The sequence below is a fragment of the Neomonachus schauinslandi genome, chromosome 3, assembly GCF_002201575.2.
Source record: "Neomonachus schauinslandi chromosome 3, ASM220157v2, whole genome shotgun sequence".
NCBI classification, from domain to species: domain Eukaryota; kingdom Metazoa; phylum Chordata; class Mammalia; order Carnivora; family Phocidae; genus Neomonachus; species Neomonachus schauinslandi.
In genome coordinates this window covers 76,360,700-76,388,555 of record NC_058405.1, presented here as the reverse complement: position 1 = coordinate 76,388,555, position 27,856 = coordinate 76,360,700, and the positions used below count along the sequence as shown (strand labels likewise).

The window sequence follows — 27,856 nt, the reverse complement described above, 5'->3', positions numbered from 1 at the left end:
GTAAAATTTGAAGTTCAACTATAGAAGCCAGTTTAGCCAGACACCTGTAAATGTCCCTGATCCCTTTTATTTTATTTTATTTTATTTTTTAAAACTTGTGTCCTTCCTCACTTGGTCAGAAAGCAGAGTTGCAAATGTTTCTGTGTCCCCAAAACCATGGCAGTCTAAGCAAGAAAAAATAAAATAATTTTTCAAGATTGATACATTTATTTATGCACTTAATATTTTCAATTACATGTTCAAACTCTAATTTCTGTACCTTCATCTTCAAATTGGAGGATAATTTTGAGGCAACTCTTCTAAAAATTAAAAACACAATGTCCATGATGGTTAGTATATCATTTACAATTTAGTAAATATTCTGTGTTTTAGGGTTCTGATTTAATGTCACTTTGTACAAGACAGGAAAAAAGGAGAGTCAGTTGATGGTTTTGAAAATTTTGTTAAAAAATTATTTTTCGTTAAAAAATTAAATTAAATTAAATTTTAAAATTTAATTTAAGAATTAAGTTTAAAAATCTTAGATTCTGCCATGAAGCCATTGGCATAAAGAAACTGGCAGAGCAGATTCTGAGTGCTTTTGTATAATCTCTGTGTGACTGCTGTTAGCGGCTCTCAGAGTAACGTCCAAGCATCATCTCTCCTTGTGAGCAGTGGTTATACACATGGGAGCCTTGCGACTCCATGTGCCCACTCAGCCTCATTTCCAGGTAGGATTTCAAGCTATTTCTACTTCATATTTAATGATCATTCAAAACCTGATGTAATTTGCTCACCTTCTAGCCTCATTTCCATGATGGCTCAAACCCATATTTTAATCAATAAATTTTTGGCTATTTTATTCAGTTGTCAGAGAAAGCTCAGACCTCAAGACTCTTCTGTCACTAGATTTCTTTATTTAAAAAATGTTAAATGTCTATGTTTGTTTCCCAAGAAGTTTTAAAGTATGTATTTCTATTTCAATAGTTGATAGAGAAAATGTTTAAAGTATGTATTTCCATATCAATAGTTGATATAGAAAATGTATGTATTTCTATATCAATAGTTGATATAGGGGCGCCTGGGTGGCTCAGTTGGTTAAGCAACTGCCTTCAGCTCAGGTCATGATCCTGGAGTCCCTGGATCGAGTCCCGCGTCGGGCTCCCTGCTCGGCAGGGAGTCTGCTTCTCCCTCTGACCCTCCCCCCTCTCATGTGCTCTCTCTCTCTCATTCTTTCTCTCAAATAAATAAATAAAATCTTTAAAAAAAAAAATAGTTGATATAGACAATGTTTAAAGTATGTATTTCCATATCAATAGTTGATCTAGAAAGTGTATGTATTTCTATATCAAAAGTTGATATAGAAAATGTTGGCTATTACATTTTTTATTTCACTTTTTGTCCTGATTATATAGAATGACTGTTTATGTATAAAACTATTTTAGACTGTGTCAATGTTCAATTACTTATAATTTGGCAAATTTTCTGGCTGACAGGATAAATAATATTAGTTTGTATATATCACAGGGTTTAGTAAGAAATGCATCTTTAATAAGAAAGCTCTCTTACATTGGCCTATGGTTTTTACCTTATTTTAAATTTTTTATGCATTTTTGTTGTAAAAAACACATAACGTAAAATTTACCATCTTAACCATTTTTAAATGTACAGTTCAGTAATGTTAAGTACATTCACATTGTTGTGCGCGGATCTCCAGAACATTTTCATCTTCCCAATCTGAGATTCTATACCCATTGAACGATAACTCCCCTTTTCCTCCTCCCCTCAGCTCCTGGTAACCACTGGCTACATTCTGTTTGTATGAATTTGATTACATACCTACTCTGAGTGGAATCATGTAATATTTGTCTTTTGTGACTGGTTTGTTTCACTTAACATGTCCTCAAGGTTCATCCATGCTGTAGGATGTGAAAGTACATTTCTCCTCAGACATTTGGGCTGCATTCACCTTTTGGCTGTTGTGAATAGTGCTGCTAGGAACATGGATATGCAGATATCTCTTCCACACTCTGCCTTCAGTTCTTTGGATACAGCCCAGGAGTGGAATTGCTGAATCATCTGGTAGTTGTATTTTTAAATTTTTGAGGAACCACCATACTGTTCTCCACAGCAGTTACACCATTTTCCATTCCCATGAACAGTGCACAGTGGTTCCAGTTTCTCTCCATATCCTCCCCAACACTTGTTATTTTCTGATTGTTTTGTTTTAGTTTGGTTTTTAGTAGCCATCCTAATAGGTATAAGGTGATACTTCATTGTGGTTTTGATTTGCAGTTTGCTAATGATGAGTGACGTTTGCTGTTGGCCATCTTTTCGTGTGCTTATTGGCCATTTGTATATCATCTTTGGAAAAATATCTATTCAAACCCTTTGCCCATTTTCTTAATTGGGTTATTTGATTTTTGTTGTTGAATTTTAGGTGTTCTTTATATATTCAAATATTAACTCCTTATCAGATACATGATTTGCAAATATTTTCTCCCCTACTGTGGGTTCATTTTTCACTCTGTTGATTGTATCTTTTTTAATCCTGAAAAAATTATTATTTTATTATCAGTTAATACTTTTTTGATGTGACTTAACTTTTTTAAACCACTTTATTGAGGTATAACTGACATGTAAAAAGCTGTACATATTTAATGTATACAACTTGATGAGTTTGGGGATAACTATACATTGATTGTATCTTTTGATGCGTAACAGTTTTACATTTCATGTAGTCCAATGTATCTTTCCTTTTGTTGTCTGTTTCACATATGCCTTTCGATTGCCTTTTGGTGTCATATCCAAGAAATCATTGTCAAATTCAACGTCATCAAGTTTTTCCTGTTTTCTTTTAGGAGTTTTATAGTTTTGGGCCTTATGTTTAGGTCTTTAATTCATTTTGAATTAGTTTTTGTATGTGGTGTCAGATAAAGTTCCAACTTCATTCTTTTGCATGTGGATATTCAGCTTTCCCAGCACCTTTTTTTTTTTTTTTAAGATTTTATTTATTTATTTGACAGAGACACAGCGAGAGAGGGAACATAGGCAGGGGGAGTGGGAGAGGGAGAAGCAGGCTTCCCGCTGAGCAGGGAGCCCGATGCGGGGCTCGATCCCAGGACTCTGGGACCATGACCTGAGCTGAAGGCAGACGCTTAACAACTGAGCCACCCAGGCGCCCCTTCCAGCACCATTTGTGAAAGAGACTATCCCATCCCCTTTTAGTGGTCTTGGTACTCTTGTTGAAGATTATTTGACCATATATGTGAAAGTTTATTTCCGGGCTCTCTGTTTTGTTCTATTGGTCTACATGTCTGTCTTTATGCCAATATTGATTATTATAGCTGTAACTGTTTATTATACTGTATTGTATATTGTACACTACATTGATTATTATAGCTTTGTGATATGTTTCAGTATCAGGAAGTGTGAAAAGGAAGGCTAAGCAAATACTGAATGTATCTGGGCATTTGAGATAATTTACCTAGTTTTAAATGCAGATTTTTCTTCAACCATAAATCATACATATTTGCTACTACAATACCCAATTTCACAAAATAATAGCATCTATCTTGCCCTCTATAGACTTGGTCTGCAAATTTATTCTCCATATCACTGTTTCATCATAGAAAAATAGATTTTGAAATATATTTAGAAATAATCACTGTTAATATTTGGTATATAATATCCTTCCAATTTTTTTCAATGCCAATATATATGTGTAAATTATTTTAGCTGCTTTGGTAAAAAATCTGAAAGGAGCTATATACCAAAGTATGTGCCAGTACAATATATAATTATATTACTCACCTTTCCTATTTTTTTTACTTACTGCTATTTCATGAGTTAAAAAAAATACATATAGGAGATCTACATCATTGTTTCTTAAAGGACATTTTGTATTCCATTGCCTTGGGACTACCATGGATAGTCATATCTCCTGTTGTATTATTGAAATTGTGCCTAACTGGGTTTTTCCCTTTCATAAACAATACTGTGATTGCATTGTTCTAAATACAGCTTCACCCACTTGATTGTTTCTTTAGGATAAACCTTGAAAAAATGAGATTACTGGTTAAAGGATATATAAAAAATTTTATTGCATTCTGATGACATATTGCTATGATGCCCTCCTACAAGTAGCAATTTATAATGCCACTGGTCACACCAACACTTTCCCAGTTTTCTAAGTAAAATGGGATCTTTTCATTGCAACTTGCCTTTACTCGATTAGTTTAATGAGGTTAAACATTTCCATGTTAAATTTTTAAGAATTTAATTGCATCATGCTCTTTAGAGTTTCAACTATGCAGTTTTAAAATTATGAAATGTTCTTCTTTGGGGAATTAATGTCCTTTGCCTGTTTTTCAATTGCAGTGTTCACCTTTACCATTATGATTTTTAAGGTTTCTACTACAGACTGAAGTTATAGAGGATACTATGATTAGAACTATTTCTCAGTTTTCTTTTGCCCATTAACTGTGTTGCTGATGCTTTATTTTTGCTCTTCAGATGTCTTTAATACTGTCTGTGTGTGTGCGTCTGTGTGTATGCATGTGTGTATGTATGGGTGTGCATGTGTGTGCGCGTCTGTGTATGTGTGTGTATGTGTGTGTGCAAGTGTGTGTGCGTTTGTGTGCAAGTGTGTGTATGTACAGGTGTGTGTATATGTGTGTGCAGATGTGTATTATGTGTGTGGGGAGGGTGTGCAGGTGTGTGTATGTGTGTGTATGTATGGGTATGCGTGTGTGTGTGCGGCTGTGTGTATGTATCGGTGTGCATGTGTGTGTATGTGTGGGTGTGTGGGGGTCTTTGTGGGGGGTGTGAGGGGGTGTGGTGGAAACTGTTGATTTTCGTTCTGGCTGCTGTGTTTCTTATCATGCCTAGATCCTTCTAGATCCCCTTATGAAGACTGTATAAGCATCTCCCTAAATTTTTCCATTACTTTTATAGTTTGCTTGGGTTTTTTGGTCTCTGAATTTCAAGTGTTTAAAAGCTGGCACTTGATTTAGGAGGGGTTTTGTCGTTTAAATGACAATAGAAATGCCAAAGACCACTGATTTCCTATTCCCTTACCAGCACCACCACCTCAATATAGTGGGGCTGAGTAGAATTTACAAAGTTATGTTTAGTAAAATTGATATTTCTTTTTTTTTTTAAAGATTTTATCTATTTTTTAGAGAGCGAGCGAGAGAGAAACAGCATGAGAGGGGAGAGGGTCAGAGGGAGAAGCAGGCTCCCCGCTGAGTGGGGAGCCCCATGTGGGACTCGATCCCAGGACCCTGGGATCATGACCTGAGCTGAAGGCAGACGCTTAACCATCTGAGCCACCCAGGTGCCCCGTAAAATTGATATTTCTTAAGGGGTCACTGCATCTAAGGATGTGTCTGTCTAAGATACTGTTGTATTTAAGCCTTTTAGTTGCTATTTTTTAAATAAAACCGGTAATGGAGAGGACTGATAATTTATCATGAATCTGTTTGTTGTAACTTTGAGCTTAGAAGAAAGAGCTAATGAGGATTCTTTTCTTTTCTCTTCTAGATTTTATAGGAAGACAAAACTTGTTGGTTTTCAAGACATGGAGTGCGTACCTTGCGGAGACCCTCCTCCTCCTTATGAGCCACACTGTGAGTGAACTCCATACAAACACAGCAGAAGGGCTCTCGGCCTTTTTTTAGAAACTTTTCTACAGTTAGCAAATGGAGCAAAATCTCTCTCCACGGTGGGGCTTATAGCATGCTTTCTTTTGTCAAGCTTCTAGCAGGATATAAAGCCCTTTTGTTAGGTGCCTCAGTCAGCCAACTGTGTCCCTTGATTTGAATCTCAGAGTGAAATACAGATATTTTGCTGCTGCTTGTTTCATTCAAACTTTTATCTCTCACTCTAGATATATTACTCAGGCAACTCCAATTAACTAGGTGATCCAAATCCTAAGGCATAATGTCTTTGCCTCGGCCCCATGAATTCCTGTGTTTTCCCTTCTTACTCCCTGTACTATATCACGTGGTGGCTTCCCTGCCTTTCCAGAGACATTCCTCTCCATGAATCACCTGCCCTAATTAATGTATTTAAATTAAATATTGGCTCATTTCCTTCACTCCTTCATTTTTTTCATTTAACAAGTAAACAGGAGGAGAAAACCCACTGCATGGTGGGAATACAACTGTAAATGAGAAAATTTTGCCTTTTATTCCTTGTATTTAACAATAATCTTTTTGATCGTATTTTTTCCTTCCATATAAAAGGTATTTGTTAGAAGTTGTCAATTTACATTGATGTTGAATAGGAAGGAGAGTAGCCCCTCACTTTTCTTGATCCTAACTACACATCTGGCCAATGGAAACTCACAGGTGATGGGTGGGGAAAGAAATCAGCAGGTGGGCTCCCCCAGCATGCTCAGGGCTTGTCTTTGCTAAGCAGGGCTCTAGTGAGCTGTGCTTCTAATACACAGGCACCAGCGAAGTCCAGCAGGGAGGGTGAGGGAAGGTGCTTGATCCTGTGAATAGGTTGCTCATGCCTTTCTGGAGAGCATTGCTAATATGGATGTGCATATTTAGGGTTGCTTTGATGTCCCCTTGCTTCTTTCTGACAAAAGCCCCTTCTGAACTAACTGGAAGTTATTGCATTATTGATAAGGCCACACAGTACTTACGTTTCCAAGAATGTCATGGAATTTGCAGTCCATATTATTATGTCCTTTACTAAAGTGCATTACTTTCTCTTCTTCATTTGATGTAGTAGAAAGGCAAAAAAAAAAAAAAGGGATTCTTTCTAAGTTTCACAAAAATGTGTGGTGACCCTCTTCTTTATAATATGCCAGCAATTTGCCAAATAAGTCTTTGCATTTAACAAATGGAGTATCAAATGTTATGTATCAGTCATAATAGGTAAACTGTTCTTTTACTTAATTTTCTCACTGCCCCATCATCAGCCTACATTTGTCAATGAGGACACCAGGTCCAGAAAGGTTATGAACTTTCCCCTGTTGGGTGGGAAATAGTGGAGACACAATTCAGACCCAGGTCTGCCTAACGCCCCCAAACATTGTGCTTTTGTCACCACACATTGTCTCCCGAAGAAAAACCAAGCTGTCTAATCTGTCCTCTGTTGGCTGATGTAATCTACTACATGTTGACTTTTTGTTTGCTTTAATATTCTTTTTTTTTAAGAAAGAAATATATCTTTTTTAAAAAAGATTTTATTTATTTGAGAGAGAGAGAGCACAAGCAGAGGGAGCAGGCAGAGGGAGAGGGAGAAGCAAACTCCCAGCTGAGCTGGGAGCCTGACACGGGGCTTGATCCCAGGACCCTGAGATCATGACCTGAGCTTAACTGACTAAGCCACCCAGGTGCCCTGTTTGTTCTAATATTCATAATTTAAATAAAAACTCTAAAAATCAAACATAGAGGAGGTCTTTTATGCTGCACAGTCTGCAAAAGGACATGTCCTCTTGCCAACCAAAATGGGGCGGTGACCTGGGCTTGCCTGTGGGTCCGCTCTTCCATCATTTCATCCAGAAGGCAAATTAAGATCATGCACTTCATCCCAAACTACCATTAAAAGATTTAGTAAAGTAACTGCTATTGCCCAGTGTAGAGTTGGAAAGTACTAAGATTATTTTTTTTTCTCTTTAATTTACTTGGTTTAAATTTAATATGATCTGGTCATAAGTCTGAGGCATTGGAATTTTTGCCTTTAGGGATCTGGCTAAGCTCAGACGTCATAAATTAGACTTTAAACATAGTTTTCACATTTAACTTCCAATGTCTTGTAAAGCCCTGAGTAAGTTACAATTTGAAAAGAAAATTAACTAGCTTAATTTATATGTATAGATCTATTTCTTCATATATGAAACTCTTTAGAAAGCAAAGAAAAACAAATTATTTTTGTAAGTCCCAAATGCAGTGCACAAGGTAATAGCCTTTCAAATCCCGAAACAACAGTCAGGGGTCTTTAGTAAGTGTTAATCCTTATCTCTGTAAAGGAAAGTTTGCTGCCTTTGGCACAGGTCTTGGGAATAATTCCAGGGCACAACTAATCTCCTCAAAAAGAGGTCTTGAAGTCTTTTGGGGGAATTATGTAAGGCGCCTTATGTTTTCATTTCTTCTACTTTGAGTATTTCAACTCATCCACAAAGAACTACTTCTCCAGTAATTTTTCCCTGCTGAGGAGTTCCTGTTTTATTTAGACTCAGCTGTAAGAAAGTGACACCACTCAAGCTTCCTCAAGTAATGGGGTTTGGGGCACCTGGGTGGCTCAGTTGTCTGCCTCAGGTCATGATCTCAGGGTCCTGGGATCGAGTCTCAAGGTGGGCTCCCTGCTCAGTGGGGAGTCTGCTTCTCTCTCTCCCGCTGCCCCTCTCCCGGCTTGTGCTCTCTCTGTCTCTCTCAAATAAATAAATAAATAAAAATCTTAAAAAAAAAAAAGTAATGGGGTTTGTTTCAAGGATATATGTAGTAGTGAGAGGCTGGGACTTCCCTGAACTTGGGGGCAGCTCTTATTTGGGACCTGGGGCAGCCCTGGAGTCTGGGGGCTATAGCCCCCTGCCGCAGGAGAGGCTCTGAGTTCTGCCCTGGGCTCTGGTCAGCACCACTGATGCTTTCTTAGCCAGCGGGACTCTGTTTACATCTCCTCCTTTCCCCTCATGCTTCCAAGGGACTGGTCGGTATTTCCCAGTCATGCTTCTGAAGGAGAGAATCTGATTGGCTGAGTAAAATACCATCGTCCTGTGAGACAGAGCCTTTTTCATTTAACTGTTGAACAAATATTTGAGTGCCTACTGGGGGCCAGGCACACAATGATGGACAAATAGACCCCAGTTCTTTTCTTCTTGGAGCTCATGGCATAGTGGGGGAGTCGTCAAATACCTGCTCCAAATTAAACAGTATTCAGATACTACCCACATAGATGTAGAAGTGTGACTGGCCAGTCCTGTGCCAGGAGGGATCTGCAGGGCCCTGAGAATGTGTAATGGATAATGAGGTAGGAACATCAGGGAAGACTTTCCAGAACCATGACTTTTGAGCTGTGATCTAATGGATCAGTTAGAGGAGTATGAGCCAGAAAAGGAGACCAACCGAGGGCCAGGGAAGTCGGAGGGAGTAAGGAGAGTATGAGAGCATCCTCTCCTGTGCAAGTCAGATCAGTTGACCCTGGAAATTTCCTTTGCACTTAACACCCTGGACATCTATCGTGACATTGACAAGCACAATCTTAGTGAGTAATGGAAATGAAGCCAGATTATAATGAAATGACAAGCTAACATAAGGGGAGGAATAGAGATGATCACAGACAACTGTCCAGAAGTTTGCCTGTGAAGGTGACATGGGAATATGCAGGCATTGGAGGGGTTTTGTTTTATTTCATTTCTGAGGTGAGAGACACATTTGCTTGTTTGCAGGTTAAAGGAAAGGGTCCAGTTGAGAGAGGTTGACTATATGAGAGAACAGTAGAATTATCAGTCCTATAAGGTTTTCTGGAAAAGGATCCTGAAGCACACTTGTTGGGTTGGCCTTCTCCAGAAGGAGGGAGTGCTCCCTGCTCCAACCAGTGAAAGAGGGGAGTGGGGCAACGAACATGGACTTCTGCATTCAGTGGCAAGGGGTGAGGGGCTCATAGACTTGGCTTGTATGTGTGTGAAGTAGGAGGCATTGTGTTCTGCCAAGTCAGGCAGGAGCCAAGGAAGTCAGAGGCTGGAAAAGCACAGGTCTTTGAGATTCTCATCACAGAGTGTGGGAGGGAAGTTGATTTGAGAAAATAGTGGGTTTCCTGGTAGCACCAAGAGTCCAAATGAAGTTCGTGGTCATAGCAAAGCATTGTTTGCTTCTTATATGACGTCTGTAGGTATTTCTGCTGCAGGGATGACTCAAGCCACCTCTGAAGCTGCCCCAAAACATACGTAAATTGTGCTCTAAATGTGCAGCTGATAGCACGCTACAAACAAGTCTTGAAAATATTGTCTGTATTGATAACACAAGAATAATTTTAAATAAATGTAAATACATTTTCTTATATTTATATAATACCCGAAGTAAACCAAAGTAATGACTTAACAGAAACACAAAAATTGAAAACTTCCCATATTTCTGTCAACTCTCTAAGGGACCCATGTCACATTTTCTGTATCCATTCATCCATTGATGGACACTTAAGTTGTTCCATGTCTTGGCTATCCTAAATAATGCTGCAGTGAACATAGGGTGCATACATCTTTTTGAGTTAATGTTTTCATTTTCTTCAGGTAAATATCCAGAGGTGGAATTGCTGAGCTGTATGATAGTCCTATTTTTATTATTTATTTTTTTTAAAGATTTTATTTATTTATTTGACAGAGAGAGACACAGCCAGAGAGGGAACACAAGCAGGGGGAGTGGGAGAGGGAGAAGCAGGCTCCCCGCTGAGCAAGGAGCCCGATGTGGGACTCGATCCCAGGACTCTGGGATCATGATCTGAGCCGAAGGCAGACGCTTAATGACTGAGCCACCCAGGTGCCCTGTTTTTATTTTTTTGAGGAACCTCCATACTGTTTTCCACAGTAGCTTCACCAATTTACATTCCCACGAACAGTGCACAAGGGTTCCCTTTTCTCCACATCCTCGCCAACATTTGTTATTTCTTGTCTTTTTGATACTAGCTATTCTAACAGGTGTGAGGTGACAGCTCATTGTGGCTTTGATTTGCATTTCCCTGATGATAAGTGATATTGAGCATCTTTTCATGTACCTGTTGGCCATCTGTATGTCTTCTTTGGAAAAATGTCTATTCAGACCTTCTGCCCATTTTTTAATCAGATTTCTTTTTGCTATTGAGTTGTAGGAGTTCTTTATATATTCTGGATATTAACCCCTTATCAGATGTATGATTTGTAAATACCTTCTCCCATTCAGTAGGTTGCTTTTTCATTTTGTTGATAGTTTACTTTGCTGTGCAGAAGCTTTTTAGTTCAATGTAGTCCTACTTGTTTATTTTTGCTTTTGTTGACATTGCTTTTGGTGTCAGATCCAAAAAATCATCACCAAGAACCAATGTCAAAGAGTGTATTACCAATTTTTTTCTAGGAGTTTTATGGTTTCAGGTCTTACATTCAAGCCTTTAATCCATTTTGAGTTGACTTTTGTGTATGGTGTAAGAAAGTGGTCCAGTTTCATTCTTCTGCATGTAGCTGTCCAGTTTTCCCAACACTATTTATTCAAGAGTGTCCTTTCCTTATTGTTTATTTTTGGCTCCTTTGTCATAAATTAATTGACCTTCTATATGTGGGTTTATTTCTGGGCTCACTATTCTGTTCCATTGATCTAGGAGTCTGTTTTTATGCTAATACCATACTGTTTTGATTACTATAGCTTTATAATATAGTTTGAAATTAGGAAGCATGTTACCTCCAGCTTTGTTCTTTTGTTCTCAGGATTGCTTTGTCCATGGAATTTGTGGTTCCACACAAATTTTAGGAAGTTTTGTTGTATTTCTGTGAAAAAAAATACTATTAGAATTTTGATAGGGACTGCGTTAAATCTGTGCATTGCTTTGGGTAGTATGGGCATTTTAGTAACGTTAATTCTTCCAATCCATGAGCATGGACTATTGTCTCATGCAGATTTTAAATAGAACTGAATGAACTCCTATCCAGAAACATACCAGCCTCAGAGGGAGCTCAGTAATGACTATGTACCTGCTGGCCTGCTTTCTTCTAAACGGTGACTGCTTCTGCCCTGAGTCTCCTACAGTCCCATCCCAACCCAGGTGTGCTCTTTGGAGGATATGGAAGTTGGGACTTGTCCCACATGGGAAGGATCTCATGATGCAGCTGGCTTTGATTTTGTCTTGCTGTCCTTCACCCCCACTGGCAGGTGAGCGATGAAGGATACTTAGAAAGGGGCTGCAGTGGATTTTTGTGTTTGATTACTTGAAATGCTAGAGTACCAGTCTGAAGAAACCCTACTTAGGCTGGTCTCTTTCCTCCCTGTCCCACCGCCTAAGGCCTCAGGCCGCATGCCCAACCAACATGAGCTCGAAGCTTCCCTCCCCTCAAAATAATGATGGATGTGTGACTGTATGTAATTGATTATCCACTCATAACCTCTTGGTCAGGTCACCAATAGCATTAATTCGTGAGAATGACTGGTTGGGCATGGAGCACAGAGCTGATTAGTGACATCACTGTAAATTGCAGATCAATAAAAGGCACCCTTTACATAAAAATCCCTGCTCAAGGCTCTGTTCCTCATCACTTTATCTTCACTTCCTAAAAATGTGCACCCATTTAGAGCATTAAGGGGAAATCGAGAAAAACACACAAGAAATTTTAGAAGAACTATATCCTGCCCTGGGCCTGATAAGAAATGCAGATTTTGTATGATTTCTTTTAGCAATGTTTACTTAATTTGGAACAAACACCATGGTTGGAACAAATGGTTTTGAAAAAATTCAAAGCGGTTTTTCATCCGAGTACAGCTTTATTTAAGTGTGTTTAACCTAGATGTTTGCTTTGTTCTTGGGGGCTTTATAAAACAAGCCACGTGATTCTGAAGAGATAAGTGACCAGATAAGTCACTGTGGGGGAGCAGGGTGGGTGGGGGGGAGAAAAGCAGGAGCTCTGTTGGCCTGGAACTATTTAGGAATTCTACATGGCTTACTGGCCTCAAAGAACAGCAGATCTCTATACCAATAAGTAATAAATGACATTTAAAAAAGGATCCTTTCCAAAGGAAACTGAAACTACCTTCTAAGTAACAGATAAAAGTAACATCAAAATAAGCTTTTAAAAGAAATATTTGCTCATTGAAGATAATTTTTAAAGTTTCATAGAAAAAAGAAGGGAGACTACCATAAGCAAAGCATTTCCCGCATTAGAGCTTACAAAACAAAAACCAGCATCTTGGTGGTTTTCTTCCATCCCTTTTTTGTCTATGTTGCTGATTTTTGAAAAATGGATATAATTATGCTGCACACACTACTTTGTATCCTTTTCCCACTTGCAGTATAATTTTTTTCATCCACTGTCTAAGTATTATTTTAATGATCTTATTGATGAAAGTACCATGTAGGTATTTGGGCTCCAGTTGGATTTTAAGGCTGCTCTGTTAGACACGTTGTTGCTATTCACATCTCTGTGCAGGAGGGAGCCTTCCCTATCTCTGCACTGTGGATGGGAGCCCATAGTTATGTGTCCAAAGGGATTAACATTCGACGTGCAATTATTGCGAGGTTATTTTAAGGTAAGGGTGCCTGGTAAACACCTCTTTTAAAGAAAATACAACACATTTAAAAGGAATACATTGGGAGTGCTTTGAAATCAGTACCAACCTTAAGGTTTTCTCTAAAAGCAGAGGAGGAGGAGGCTAAGGAGGAGACCTTGCCTTTGGTGAATTACAAGCAGACTTCAGCTGTTGCCTGAATATTTTAGGCAATAGACTGATGAGGTTAAACACCCAGTTCCTGGCATTCTCGGCAGCAGCCAGTACCCTGCATCTTGGGGCACGCGTTACGCTTAATGAATCTGATGAGAAGTGGCCATGTGAGGGGGTGTGGAAGAAATGCATATAATCCAGGAGTGTTTGGCATTTGCTTTGGAAACATGATGTGATTTTTATTCCATCTATGGGTGTTTATCATTTCTGCAGCAGAGTTCTTGTGATGAGCGCACCAATACTTAGTGGTCTGACTTCCCAGGGTACTCACTGGATCCTCTGCAGGATGGGCCCACAAGGCCACAATGTGCTAATGAAGGGTTCCCTTTACTGAGGATTTTCAAGTCGTCCTTGGTCCTCAGGCCAAGACTCTAAGTGTCTGGCCAGGGGACAGCTGCCATGAGTTGCGTGGATGGAACGTGGCCTTGGGGATTGTTGCAGAAACAGACAGGTGCCACTGGGCATTCTGAGCAAGTCGTGAATGCAACAGAGAAGGGGAACTTCTCCAAGAGGAGTCTTACAAGTTTAGCTCTTTCCTGTTAAACAGAACTTTCAGGGTAGGGGATAGGAAGGCACTGAGATCAAAGAGAACTCAGCACAGACAAAAGAGCCCCTGGCTTGAGGCTGAGGGTTTACAGAGCCAGCCATCCCCTCTGATGTGGGAATGGGAGCTTGTCTCTGCTGTACACTCACTGATTTGTTGGTCCCTGAAGGACTGTCGCTCTTCTCTTCTCGCACTCTCTGCAATTCCCTGCTTTTCCCTACGATCTGCCTTCCTTCTTGTCAGTAGGATGCAATTCCATTATTATATTGGAAAACGATCTAAAATAGCAGTGGTTAAAAGTTGCTTATGTGGAAACCGAAGAAACAGGTATCCGCCAGTCTCCCCATAGAACCCAGGAGAGCTCCCTGCCAAGGGGAACAGCTTTTCAGCTCTCCAGCGGAATCCATTTATTTTTTGTCATAAGCATTGTTATGCCAATCAAAGGAGCCACAGTGGAGGGAAGAGGGGAGAGAAGGAACTAGCAGAGGCAGAGATGGAGACGGCAAGAAGCAGAAGGGCAGCCTGTGGTCCAGTGGGGAGGAGTCCCAAACACTCACAAAGCAGCCACGGAAGCTCCAAACCTGCTGAGATTTGGTGCCGTTTAGTGTAGCGCAAACAGACCCATGCATCCCAGTGACTGACCCCTGAGGGTTTGTCCCTAATACCACTGGGTCCAGTAGTCCTAGTTCTCACTATTCTTTCTGGACCCCACAAAAGGGGTGGAGAGACAATCAAATTATATTTGTTGAAATCTTTTTTCTTTTACTTTTTATTTATTTATTTATTTTTGAGAGAGAGAGCGCACGCACAAGCAGGGGGAGTAGGAGAGGGAGAAGCAGGCTCCCCACTGAGCAGAGAGCCAAATGCGGGACTCAATCCCAGGACCCTGGGATCATGACCTGAGGCGAAGACAGACGCTTAACTAACTGAGCCACCCAGGCGCCCCTGTTGAAATCTTTTTAAGAAAGCAGAAACCCATTATAATTGTTTTAGACTGATTTCCATAGAAAATGATTAATCCTTCTTTCAGCTGATTTGCTTACCAAGAGGTGAACAATGGTAATCTACAAAGAGGTTAAAAATGTGTTCTGGCAGACTCCTCCTTTCCCAAGGATGTGGGAAAAATAGCTGGACAGCTTAACTGTGTTAAAAGTGTGCTATAAATGCTACTGCTTTGTATGATGATGTCACTATTTCAAATATTTATCTTAGCCCTAGTTTCATTCCAGTTCTAGAAATCAAAACTTCTTTAAAAAAATGTTTCTTAACTCGACATTCGTCCTTTTGCTCCAATATCAAAGTGCTAAATATTTGTAAGCTACTAACTGTTCCAAGTGAAAAAGAAAAAAAAAAGGAAAGGAATGTTTAAATGCCTTGACTTGGTCAGGTGACAGTGTCCCTCGAACTTGGAGATGCTCTGGAGAAGGGTTTGTGTGCCTGTGACGTCAGGGAGGCAGGAGTATCCTGAGCTGGAGGCTCAGCAGTCGCCCACGGGCTTTGATCCCGCCCCCAGAACGGTAGCTGTTGATTATTACCCCGTCAGCTATAAATCTGACTTCTCTGCCCTTTATCTTCAGTCTCTTTGAGATGTTTAAAGCCAGTGGGCCGGTTTAAATATTTACTCATGAAGAAACAAGTTGTGGTTTGTTAAAGGCCATCACTAAATTAAATGAATGTTAGATTAAATACAGTTTATTTAAAAAATATAAAATCCAACAGGCCTGTTTCACTAAGTTACGGACTTTTGCAAATGGAACCGTGATTTGTGGTGTGCCCATTAAATGCCTAGCATATAAATAAATGTGGAGAAAGCATTCTAACAGTTTATGCCAAACCTATAGTGGAAATACTCAGCGTTTAAGCTTAGAATGCCCTCCCCTTCCTCCGGCAGGACATTTATTCTCGTGAGGTGGTATATAAGGCCTCACCTTGTGCCAGGGGACCAGAGTTTGGTCCCCGGTAGGCTCACATTCTAGAAGGGACTGGAATATGTCGCCTTCACCAACGGATTGAAATCTTTTTGTTTTTAAACAAGGGTGAATGCCTGGCTACTTCCTACAGCAACTACTTAAGGAAGGGGATTTAATTTAAGGCACATCATTTTGAGGAGGAAGAACAGAAGCACCAGCAGAGTTTAAAACAGCAAATCTTGAATTCTGAAGGGGACCAGACATTTCATCTGCATTTCTCAGCCTGAGCTTTGCAGTAATTAGTGTTTTCTGAACATGTTTCATTTTCTGTCATGAGACCCAAGAGTTGTGAAATGAAATGTTGAATTTTGTCTTTAAATGAGCAAAATCTTCAGTATCAAATCAAAAATGTCATTGGAAACTCATCACTTCTGCAAAGCTTTCCAGTGGCTATAAGAGGCATGCTTTTCTTTAAAATGAGAAAAATCACTTTTTGGGGTTAGGCTGTTTAAGTCAGGAAGCATGTCAGGGAGTACTTTTTGAGTGCCTAATGCTAGTCTAGATACAGTGGAATCAGCATAAGGACATCTCTGCGGTGTTGTGTTTTACCTGCAGATCAGTCTGTCCACGCGTTCATTGACAAATACATTGAATGCCTTCTCTGAACACTGATGTGGGCGCTGGGGACCCCGCAGTGAAAAACACAGATGAAATTCTCAGTGCTCAAGGAATTGGCATTCTAATGCTCCAGAGAAAGGATGTTTTTTAAAATAAGGTAATCATGGGAGGCCTAGGTAAAGTGATCCTAGGGCAGGGCCCTGCAGGAAAGGAGGAGGGAGGGAGCTGAGCACCGCGTGTTGGGGCAGAGCCAGCAACACACTTAGCAGAGCTGGAGCCCAGTGAGTGGGGCGGAGGGACTGGGGAGAGGGTATAGACCCAGCGAAGCTGGTAGGCCATTGTAAGGACCCCCGTCTCGCTACAGGAATGACACTGCCTGATTTCACTTTTACGAAGTCCGTCTAGCTGCTGTTCAGAATAGACTTCAGGGGAGCAAGGGCGGAAGCAAGGAGACTAGTTAAACACAATATTTTTAGCTGATACAATAAATGTATGCACTTTAAGAAATAGGCTTTCCACCCTTTTCTCTAAGATTTAATTATTAATTTATTTAATCATTTAACTAAATTTAATTTAAATACATTTAATTAATTTAATGATTTGTTATATTAATAATATAATATTTGTTATATTTTGCTTGCTCTGTGTGATGCCGAAGAAAATCACAGAGGAATAGCATTTGATTGATTTTTTTTCCCCTAAACTCGGGGGAAGCCACAAATTTGGAAGAGGCTAACTGAAGATTTTACATCAGTGCCAAAAGATTTTAGTTCATCACAACTGTTTTCTATTACTTTAGGGCTTAGGGACACAGATGAAGATCTGAACAATAAAATTGGGGGCGTTTCTCTCTAACTTCCAATACTAATTAGCACTGAAAGGACACTCACGTAACTACCCACTTTGATCATCCCAGGACGAATGGAGACCACTATCCACTGGATGTTTCTCATGCGTTAGCTCATGTAACCTCTGTGAAGAGGACGTAATTTTGAGTCCTGGTCCTAGCACTAACTCTCAAACCAGTTATTTAACTTTTCTGGGACCCAGTTTTTTCATGTACCAAATGAAGATTCTAATAATTTTAAAAGAGGAAATAAGACATTGGTTGAATTCCTTAACCTGTTTCATGTTCCAAGCCTCCAGAAAAGTGGGCTCTTTCCAACTTCACCCAGGGTTTTGTTCTTTACAATCAGTTATATCAACTGTAAAATTATAAATAAATTAGTGGCAGTATCCATTCTTCTGGACTAGGAGATAGCAAGAAACCTGATCTAGATCCAGATTCCCTTTTCAGCGTAGACCCAGCCATATGAGTCTGTGCAAAAACATGTATGCCTTTTTTTCCTAGTTGGAAGGTAATGGGCAGAAATAATTTTAAGTTTCATCATCTTAGAATAATTTCACAGGAGATTACTTCTTTAAATACTGCAGTGAGGTAAATAAAAATTATCCACTTTACTAATCACAGGGAACCTGACAATTAGAGGATGCAGAGTCCTTAGGTGAAAGCGTGCCTATCTTGACGCTACCTTCTCCACTTGGAGGCGGAACGGACAAGGTCATACTTTTACAAGGACATGGCATCCAGGCGCCTAAATGGAGCCTAGCACTCAAAGGGTTAAGCAGTCTGTGTGGAAGAGGGAGGGCAAGGGCCCAATTTCGTATCTTTGTTCCAGTTCCCAGATGGCAACCCTGTCTGTTAGTCCCAATTGAAGCAAAACTATTTTTGAGCTTGTGTATCCTTCAGCACAGATGTTCAAGGCCATAATAATGTGTTTCTTTTATGGTGTCCTTTCTGTTTCTTGGTGCAGAAGTTTCAAAGCTTCATTGTTTCATCGGTCAAATAAACACAGCAAGACCTTACAGGACTGTGGGATAATAAAAAGAAGAACATCCTTGAAAGCAGGAAAAAATTGTTTCACTTTATCGTATGTGCAGAGAAATATTATAGACAATCTGCTGCCATTTTGTGGCTTATAATTTTTTCAGTGTTAATTATGGTGTTTATCATAATTAAAGTACCAAATAGTTATGCTTATAATCTACCCAGCACTGAAGAAAAATTTAAAGTAATGAGCTCGCTCTTTGCATAACAGAGTTTCTCAGAACAGCACAGCACCCTGTAAAAGTCCTGAGTCAACCCCGTGGGTCAAAATGTGGTCAGTGAAGGCCTGTTCACCTCCCTGACCAGCCACTAGCTCTCCTGTGGTAACTGCCTTCTCTGCTCCTCTTCCTTCTTTCTTTCTCCCTCAAAGACATGCATGATAATATTTGTCCTATACAATCCTGGTGGGAAACAGACCTCTAGGCCAAGTGATCTGGAAACAGGATTAAGAACAGAAACGGAGTCTAGTGAAGTAATTTACTCAGTCTCAGCTACTGTGACGTCAGCCTCCGGTCACAGGCTCACTACCTGGGATTTTCTCCCTTCCAGGGATGCTTCTTCATGTCACGATGGAGCCTCAGCATGCCCTCTGACCTCCAGCCCTTCAGATAACTCGCTTCCTGCCTCCCAGGCCTTCACAGATATCTGTCTATCCATTGCCAGCCTGAATCCCTCACCCACCACCCCCAGCACCTCTCTTAGCAAAACTCCTGACCCCTTGGTCTGCTTAACCCCACATCACACTTGCTCTAGTCCTATCATTGGGCTGCTGAGAGTCCATATAGCCCAGGTCCCTTTCACTTCATGGTTGCCTTTCTGATAGTGCATTCCATGACATACGCATCTTAAAGAGTAGAAACTTGGTCTTCTTCATCTGTAATTCTCTTTTGTCCTGTTGAAAAGAAATACAGCTGTTCGGTTCAATGCCTTATAAATACAGTTAATATTCATTTTCCGGATAGAAACATTCACATTTTGGACTAATAAATAAAATCAAAAGCCAAGGGGTGCCTGGGTGGCTCAGTCAGTTAAGCAGTTAAGCAGTCAGCTCAGGTCATAACCCCAGGGCCCTGGGATCAAGTCCCACATCGGGCTCCTTGCTCAGCGGGGAGTCTGCTTCTCCCTCTGCCTCTGGCCTCCCCCTGCTTGTACTGTCTCTCTCTCTGTCTCTCAGATAAATAAATAAATAAATAAAATCTTTTAAAAAAAAATTCAAAGCCTAATTTAAAGAAATTTAAAAAATAATCTCTGCCACTCACTGTTGGTAACAGAGTCAATGGTGATGGAGTAAAAGCACTGCGCCACATCTGCACCCTGGGTTGATCTGTCGTCCCCTTCCCCTGCTGTCTCCCCACCAGTGCTGGGGAGCAAACCACAGAAGATGATGGCTCTGAGTCCACACTTCATCCTCGTTGCTTCGGCAGCTCCCCAGCCAACACTGTGTGGTCCAAGCAAAACAGGCTCCTGTGGCCGCCCAGTGGTCCACAGAGCCCGGCCTGGCAGGACACAGGCCGGTTAGGAGGCCATGGTGTGCAGCTGAGAAGGAGGTGATAAGTGAGAACCAGGGTAGTGGCTGAAGGGAAGAAGAGGAGAAAGATCCCAGCATTCGGAAAGATGATTTTCAAAGCAGTATACAGTGCTGATATGAGAGAATAGTCTAAAGTCACTCTTTATTTTTCTAGCAATTTAAATACAAAGTAGGGCGCCTGGGTGGCTCAGTTGGTTAAGCGACTGCTTTTCAGCTCAGGTCATGATCCTGGAGTCCCGGGATCAAGTCCCACATCGGGCTCCCTGCTCGGCGGGGAGTCTGCTTCTCCCTCTGATCCTCTTCCCTCTTGTGCTCTCTGTCTCTCATTCTCTCTCTCTCAAATAAATAAATAAAATCTTTAAAAAATAAATAAATAAATAAATAAATAAATACAAAGTACTTATTAGAGCAGTCAAAATGAATGATGACACTGTGGGTTTTTGGTTTAGGAACAAAACAAAACTATATTGGCACGATTGGCTTTGTACTTGAGTTGTTAAGTACCATCAACTTCCTTTGCAGTGTGAGTCGGCGTCTACGCCGGTCTAATCCATCAGCGTGGTGATGCCTGGAGCAGGGGAGAGGGTCTGGGTGGTGCTGCCAGAATGGAAAAAGGAGCTTGGCTGCCCCCAGAGACTGGTAAAACATGCTGTCAGAGGCCGTGTATTTAGTTGGAAGAGGTTTGCAATGGAAAATAATGGTCTCAGTTGAAAGGGGAACCAAGCCCAAGTCTACACACACCAAGTAGAGACTTGGTACCTTCTGCCTTATTTTTTAAAATCAGTTTTTATAAACACACAGGTTAGCAGTTCAGGTCAGAAAATGCACCAGGCTGTGTTGATGAGAATTCGAAACTGCCACATCTCTACTTAATTTTGTACCGCGTCCGCTTATTGCCACGTAAATGCTGCTGCAGATTTCCTTGATGACCACAACGCACCCAACTTGGAGGGGGAGTTTGACTCTCCAGGTAAAAATAGAAAGGTAATTGGGGGAGCGAGAAGAGGCATCGGATACAGTAGCGCCAACCCGGGATAGAACTTTCCGTTGGTCAGTGTATGTGTTTGCTTGCGAATGCTCTGCTGGGCCAGATGACCTTCCTGGCGTCTTTGTCTTTACCATCTCTTTTCTTTACTCCTCTCAAGTGAGAGTACTTCTCTTCCAATGCTGGCAATCCCAAATGTCCAGCGTGTCCATCTGAGTGCCACCACCCACCTTCAGGAAGAAATAGAGTCAAATTGCCTTGTCCAAGCAACTGGTCTTTTTTCCTGCCATAATTTTGCAGTAAGGGAAGACCATTTAAATACTGGCAGGAGAACCAGACAAATGTACGTATCCATGAGAAAACAGAGATTCTCCTCTGTGCCTTCCTTTCAGATACCATTTCTATTCATGGCTTTTCCTTCAGTACCCTTTTTTTGCATGTAATTTAAATATGTAACATTGTTTTTGCCTAGTGCTTGTTGGTGTTTCTGTTTGTCTGTCACTATGTAGTTAATAAGTCCAAATCATGGTCTTAGTGCTCAAGGAGCTAGGAAGAAAGAAAAATCACATTGTTTTAGTTCATTCTCTCCAAATATCTATACCAGTCATACTTAATGTAAGCCTTTCAAAAAATTTGGAAATCTTGTACAGAAATTGGGCTCATTGTGGAACTATCAGCATGCGTCTCATCCATGCAGAATTCTCTACACATGTGCTTAAGGAAGAGGAAGTGCAAGTCCTAGACCTTGTCTTCCATGTTCCTCCAGTGAGAACATGAACCACAGGGTGGCTTTAAACTCTCGGCCGGTGTGTCTGAGCTCTGTATCACCAGAGCTTTCACTGTAACCGATAGATAATTAAAATTTTTCTTTTTTGCTTATCAAAGGATTTTCTTAGTAATGGTTTTACCATTTCAGTCACAATATTCCTTGAGGTTTAGGTATTTTGTTAATTGTTGCTTATTGTTATATGACATTGCTTAATGTTACCAGTTAGATCACATTGGTAAGATTCTTTGAGATGCTTACATAAAATGCATCTGAATGTAAGAAATGCATCTAAACTTCTGGAGGGAACTATTTTGGTTTGTTTTTATTGTTAATTTTCCTTCTGAACGTTCCAGTGCTTTAGGGATGTGTTACGAGGACACATGCATGCACACGCAGTTACAAGTAGCTCATTCTGTCGATTTAGTCAATGGCCTATCTACTACACAGGTTGTTTCAACTCGGTTAAAAGACAGTCCAGGTTCTGACATAATAATAATTACAATACAGTGTCTGATTCTGAATAGTAATGGGGCAAAGCATGGCTAACACAGAAGTTTTACTGTGTATGAGGAACTATGCCAACCCTTTTAAGTGCATTACTTCATCTAGTTCTCACAAAAATCCTGTCAGGTTGATATCGTTATATCGTGATTTTACCAATAAGGAAACTGAGGCAAACAGCTGTTATTGCTGGTTATAGGGCTGCTGGTAAATGGCAAAGTGGGGATTCGAACCCAGACTGTTCACGACCCAGCTCTTAAACATTAGAATGTGCAGTGCTTTACAGTAAGTTTTAAAGCCGGAAAAAGACGGAAGGAAGAAAGGATGAAGATGTGCTGGTATAAATGTATGACATATGGACTAGTGGAGGGAGGCTTCTGTCTCAGTCCTTTTTAAAGATTTAATCTATGATCCTTCAGAAGCAAAGTGCCTACATTGGTCAACAAGCAATGCTTCCAGCTCTAGTCGTACCTGCCAGCAGATTCCCAGTAAAAACAGCAGGTCAGACCTCTAGAGTATGTGTCTTTGCTATTTTAGTTCTCACTTAGTAAATTCAGGTTCATGTGAACACAACTTGAATATGCTCTTGAATATTTGAGCAGTCTATTGCTAGAATCTCGTTCAGTTTGTTACTATGTATATTAATTTATCTGGATGGTCATTGGTACCATTTTCTACTTCATCAGTGGGTCTAATTAAAAGCAACTGTTCTGTATAACTAAAATAGTGATGCTGCATTCTTATCTTTAACCCTTTGATTCATAACAGTGTTCTGTCAGTACCAAATTATTAACAATTGCTTGCCTTATTTTACTCTCCGAGAGATGGTTTAAAACCACGGACTTTAGTCAAGATTTTCTATGAACAGAGATAAAGTTGCAAATAAGAACTGATAACTAATAGGCCTGTTTTTTAAAGAACTTTATAATTTTCTAATTACACACCTCTTCTAAGAAACTTGGTGCAGTGTTTTGGTGAAAGCTTTCCAGAAGTCAGTAAAAGGCTTTGATATTCATATAACTCATGTTTTAATTGCAGTATTTGGACCTTTCCTTCTATAATTCAAAAGGTAATAATGGAATAACTGGAATCATTTTAGAATATTGACTATAAACGTATATTTTTTCTTTTTTTATTGTTATGTTAATCACCATACATTACATCATTAGTTTTTGATGTAGTGTTCCATGATTCATTGTTTGTGCATAACACCCAGTGGTCCATGCATTATGTGCCCTCTTTAACACCCAGCACCAGGCTAACCCATTCCCCCACCCCCCCTCCCCTCTGGAACCCTCAGTTTGTTTCTCAGAGTCCATAGTCTCTCATGGTTCCTCTTCCCCTCCGAATTCCTCCCCTTCATTTTTCCCTTCCTACTATCTTCTTCTTTTTTTTTTTTTTAACATATAATGTATTATTTGTTTCAGAGGTACAACGGTCTGTGATTCAACAGTCTTACACAATTCACAGTGCTCACCATAGCACATACCCTCCCCAGTGTCCATCACCCAGCCACCCCATCCCTCCCACCCACCACTCCAGCAACCCTCAGTTTGTTTCCTGAGATTAAGAATTCCTCATATCAGTGAGGTCATAGGACACATGTCTTTCTCTGATTGACTTATATTTTTAAGTGTCTTGTAACAGAGAGTAATGTTTGTTGATAATCTAAGGGAAATTACTATTTAAATGACTTATTACAAGAATATGACATTAAACGTAAACATGAAGGACACTCCTTAGTGCTTTGAATTTAGGAATGGATATATTTTCCCCCTCCCTCCCTGCTCCTCCAAGAAGGGCATTTCACATTTTCTTCATGGTTTCCTCCCAACAAACATGGTAACAGGCTGTTAATGTCAATAAAACAGTGATGGGCACGCAGCCCAGAGGAAGACAGAAATTGATTCAGTCAGAGCTGGCCGATGAAGAGACGGCTCAGAGATCCTTCGTGGAAGCTCTCAGGGTCACCTGCTCTGCACTGCTCTCAATAACAGAATAGCCTCCATCCCATAATGCCACAATCAGAGAGCCTGTCGGTGCCATTACAATATACTAGATTTCATATAGATAGATTTTTTTTGGTTCCAGGGATATCTTTTCAGCTTTCACATTCCACTTTCTTTACATTCGGTGGCCCTTAGATACAACTTGGCCAGGTGGGAAATAAATATATAAAAGCTTACTTCTTAGGGCTGCATCCTATTTATAATACAGCCATATTTGTAAATCATCTGTATTAGTATTAAAAGAAAGCAAGCTTGAGGCCACTTTGGGACTCTGCCTTCATTCACTTGCATTTAAATTACAAAAAAACTGGTGATTAGTGTGGTGCCTTGAAGGGAAGTTACAAGAAGGAATCAGGCTCGAAAGTTCTGTATTTATCAATAGATGTGAGTTACAACATGGCTCAACAAAGGAAAGGGGCTTGCAAAGCTGTGCTATTTTTGATGTGTTCTCAGTTCAAAAAAGAAAATCACTAAAAACATTTAGGGCACTACCTTGGAAACTCAGCACTCGGAGCATGTTTGAAACTGGCCTGACATGATGAATTTTTGGTTCTATGTGCACACAATCGACTATCCTAGATACAGGTTGGGGATGATACTCTGTCCAGTGTTCACTAGTCTCAGATCCTGGTAAACAGATGTCAAGCTAAAAATATAGATAGATAAAAATATGGATATAGATATATCTAAAAATATAGATGCTTCACAAGTAAAGTCAGAACAATTCCTTAGGAAAAAGATGCAGATCCTGGTCTGATCTTTCTATCATTCATTTGAAAAATTAATCTTGCATAAGTAATGGGATCTTGCTTAAGTCGTGATTGCTATTTATTAGATTATGCTAAGTCAAATAAGTCAAGTAGAGAAAGTCAATTATCATATGGTTTCACTTATTTGTGGAACATAAGGAATAGCATGGAGGACATTAGGAGAAGGAAGGGAAAAATGAAGGGGGGAATTCGGAGGGAGAGATGAATGAGACTATGGACTCTGAGAAACAAACTGAGGGTTTTAGAAGGGACAGGGTGGGGGATGGGTTAGCCCGGTGACGGGTATTAAAGAGGGCACGTACTGCATGGAGCACTGGGTGTTAGGCGCAAATAATGAATCATGGAACACTACATCAAAAACTAATGATGTAATGTATGGTGATTAACATAACATAATAAAATAAAATTTAAAAAAGAAAAAAAAACTTCCACTGAGCTTTGCTCCTATAATTTTACTTTGTGACATCATATTTTTAAATCACATTTTGGTTTCATCTTAATTCAAAAATTCATCCAACTATAAATTTTTCCAGTGGCTACAATGGGCAAGGTCACTAATTTTTTTTTAAATCACAAACCTATTTAACTTTCTGCCAGAATATTAAAATTTGCTTTCTATAATTAGTCCCTAAAATAAAATATCATGATTTAGTCTAGTTATTTAAGAATCAGAATTCATCCCATTAAACTTTGGTTTACTACTTCCTTCTTGAAATGCATCTTTTCCAGGCTACCTTGACACCATTCCTGCTCATTTTCTTCTGATCTCACAGGCTAGCTCCTCCTCTTCCATCAGATTTCCTAATTTCAGAGTGTACCTGGCTTCTTTGCTAGGTCCTTGATTTTTATCTACATTATACACGGAGGGGCTTTTAACAGTCCTTTGGCTTTGGGTATTATCTGTGCACTCATGATTTTCAAATTTGTATCTCCGGTTACTATCTCTCTTCCACCTTGCTTGTATAGCCACCTGCCAACTCAACAGCTCCACGTGGGTGGATAATAGGTATCTCAAACTTAACATTTCAAAACAGAATTTTTTATTCCTTACCTCCCCACCCCCCCACCATCCCTAAAGTTTTCACTCTCCCAAAAAATAATAAATGGCACCATAATTTGCCCTGTGGTTTACAGAAACCTAGGCATCATTCTTGGTTCCTTCTTGCCTTGCATCTAACTCACATTCAGTATATCCAGTTGCTCTTACAACAAGTATTTCTCAAATATAGACAGTCGACAACATCTTCCTGGTTATAACTTAACTCGACCCATCATCATCTTCATCTGAACCACTGCAGTCCTTCCCACCAGATGTCTTTCTCTCTTTCCCTCTGCAAGCGGTCATCTTTCTAAAGTGTAAGTTAGGTCTTGTCACCTTCCACACCCTAAACCCTCCAATCACTTCTTGTTCTTCTTTCCTTATGGTGATAAAACTTGCCATTTGTAAATGCACAGTTCAGTGGCATTAACTACATCCACAATGTCATGCAACCCTCACCACCATCTACTTCCATAACTCTTCATCACTCCAAACAGAAACTCTGCCAATCAAGCAATATCTCCCTGTTCTCCTCCCATCTCTGCCCTTTGTAATGTGTGATCAGCTTTCTGACTCCATCAGTTGACCACAGTGGTATGGGTTTATTTCTGAATCCACATAATCATACCCCATTGGTCTGTATGCCTATCCTTATGTCAGTACCATACTTTTCTGATTACTATAGCATTTATAGCAAGTTTGGGATTTGGGAAGTGTGAGTCCTCCAACTTAGTTCTTTTTCAAGATTGTTTTGGCTATTTAGGGTTCCTTGAAGTTTAATATGAATTTTAGGATTTTTTTCATTCCTTAAAAAAAAAAAAGCCATTGGTATTTTGACAGAGATTGCATTGAGTTATGCATATCACTTTGTTATTTTTTTAATGGATTTTTTGTTTAAATCTGGACTTTTTTTTTTAAGTAAGCTCTATGCCCAATGTGGGGCTTGAACTCACAACCCCGAGATCAAGAGTTGCTTTCTCTACTGACTGAGCCAGCCAAGCACCTTATGTGTGTCACTTTGGGTTATATTAACAATATTATATATTGTTATATATAATATATAACAATATTGGGTTATCTTAACAATATTAAGTATTCTAATCTATGAACATGGGATGTCTTTCCATTTATTTTGGCCTTCTGTCTTTCAGAAATGTTTTGCAATTTCCAGTGTACAAGGTAAAAACCTCCTTAGTTAGATTTATTCTTAAGTATTTTAATCTTTTTGATTATATTATAAATGGGATTATTTTCTTAATTTCTTTTTTGGATTTTAGTTCTAATAGTTTTTTTGTGGAATCTTTAGGGATTTCTATGCATAAGATCAAATCATCTGTGAACAAGGAAAGTTTTGTTTCTTCCTTTTAAATTAGGATGCCTTTTATTTCTTTTCCTTGCCTAACTACTCTGGCAAGGACTTCTACTACTGTGTTGAATAGAAGTGGTAAAAGTAGATATCGTTGTGTTCTTCCTGATGTTAGGGGAAAGTGTTCAGTCTTTTACCATTGAATATGATGTTGGCTGTGGGTTTGTCATATATGACCTTTATCATATTGAGGAAGTTCCTTTGTCTTCCTAATTTATTCAGTATTTTTATCATGAAAGGGTGTTGGATTTTGTCAAGTGCTTTTTCAGTGTAAAATTTAGATGATCATGTGTATTTTTCTCCCTTTCATTTCATTACTGTGTATTATATTGATTGATTTTTATATGATTAATCATCAGTGCCTTCCTGGGATAAATCCCACCTGGTCATGGTATGTAACCCTTTAACATGCTACTGAATTTGGTTTGCTACTATTTTGTTGAGGGTTTCATGTCTATCTTTATAAGGGCTCTTGATCTGTAGTTTTCTTTCTTTGGAGTGCCTTTATCTAGCTTTAGTATCAGGGTAATGCTGGCCTCCT

The 27,856-nt window shown here is 39.7% G+C and overlaps 1 protein-coding gene across 5 annotated transcripts in view; it reads left to right on the top strand.

Annotated features, from left to right (window-relative positions):
* Nucleotides 1–27,856, top strand: part of TNFRSF19 (TNF receptor superfamily member 19) — a 79,432-nt gene that overhangs the window by 28,798 nt on the left and 22,778 nt on the right. For all 5 annotated transcript variants that reach the window (XM_021678332.2, XM_021678331.2, XM_021678333.2 and 2 more), the window contains exon 5: nucleotides 5,524–5,609. In XM_021678332.2, coding sequence (XP_021534007.1) covers nucleotides 5,524–5,609 — 86 coding nt within the window. The remainder of the gene's footprint in view (nucleotides 1–5,523; nucleotides 5,610–27,856) is intronic.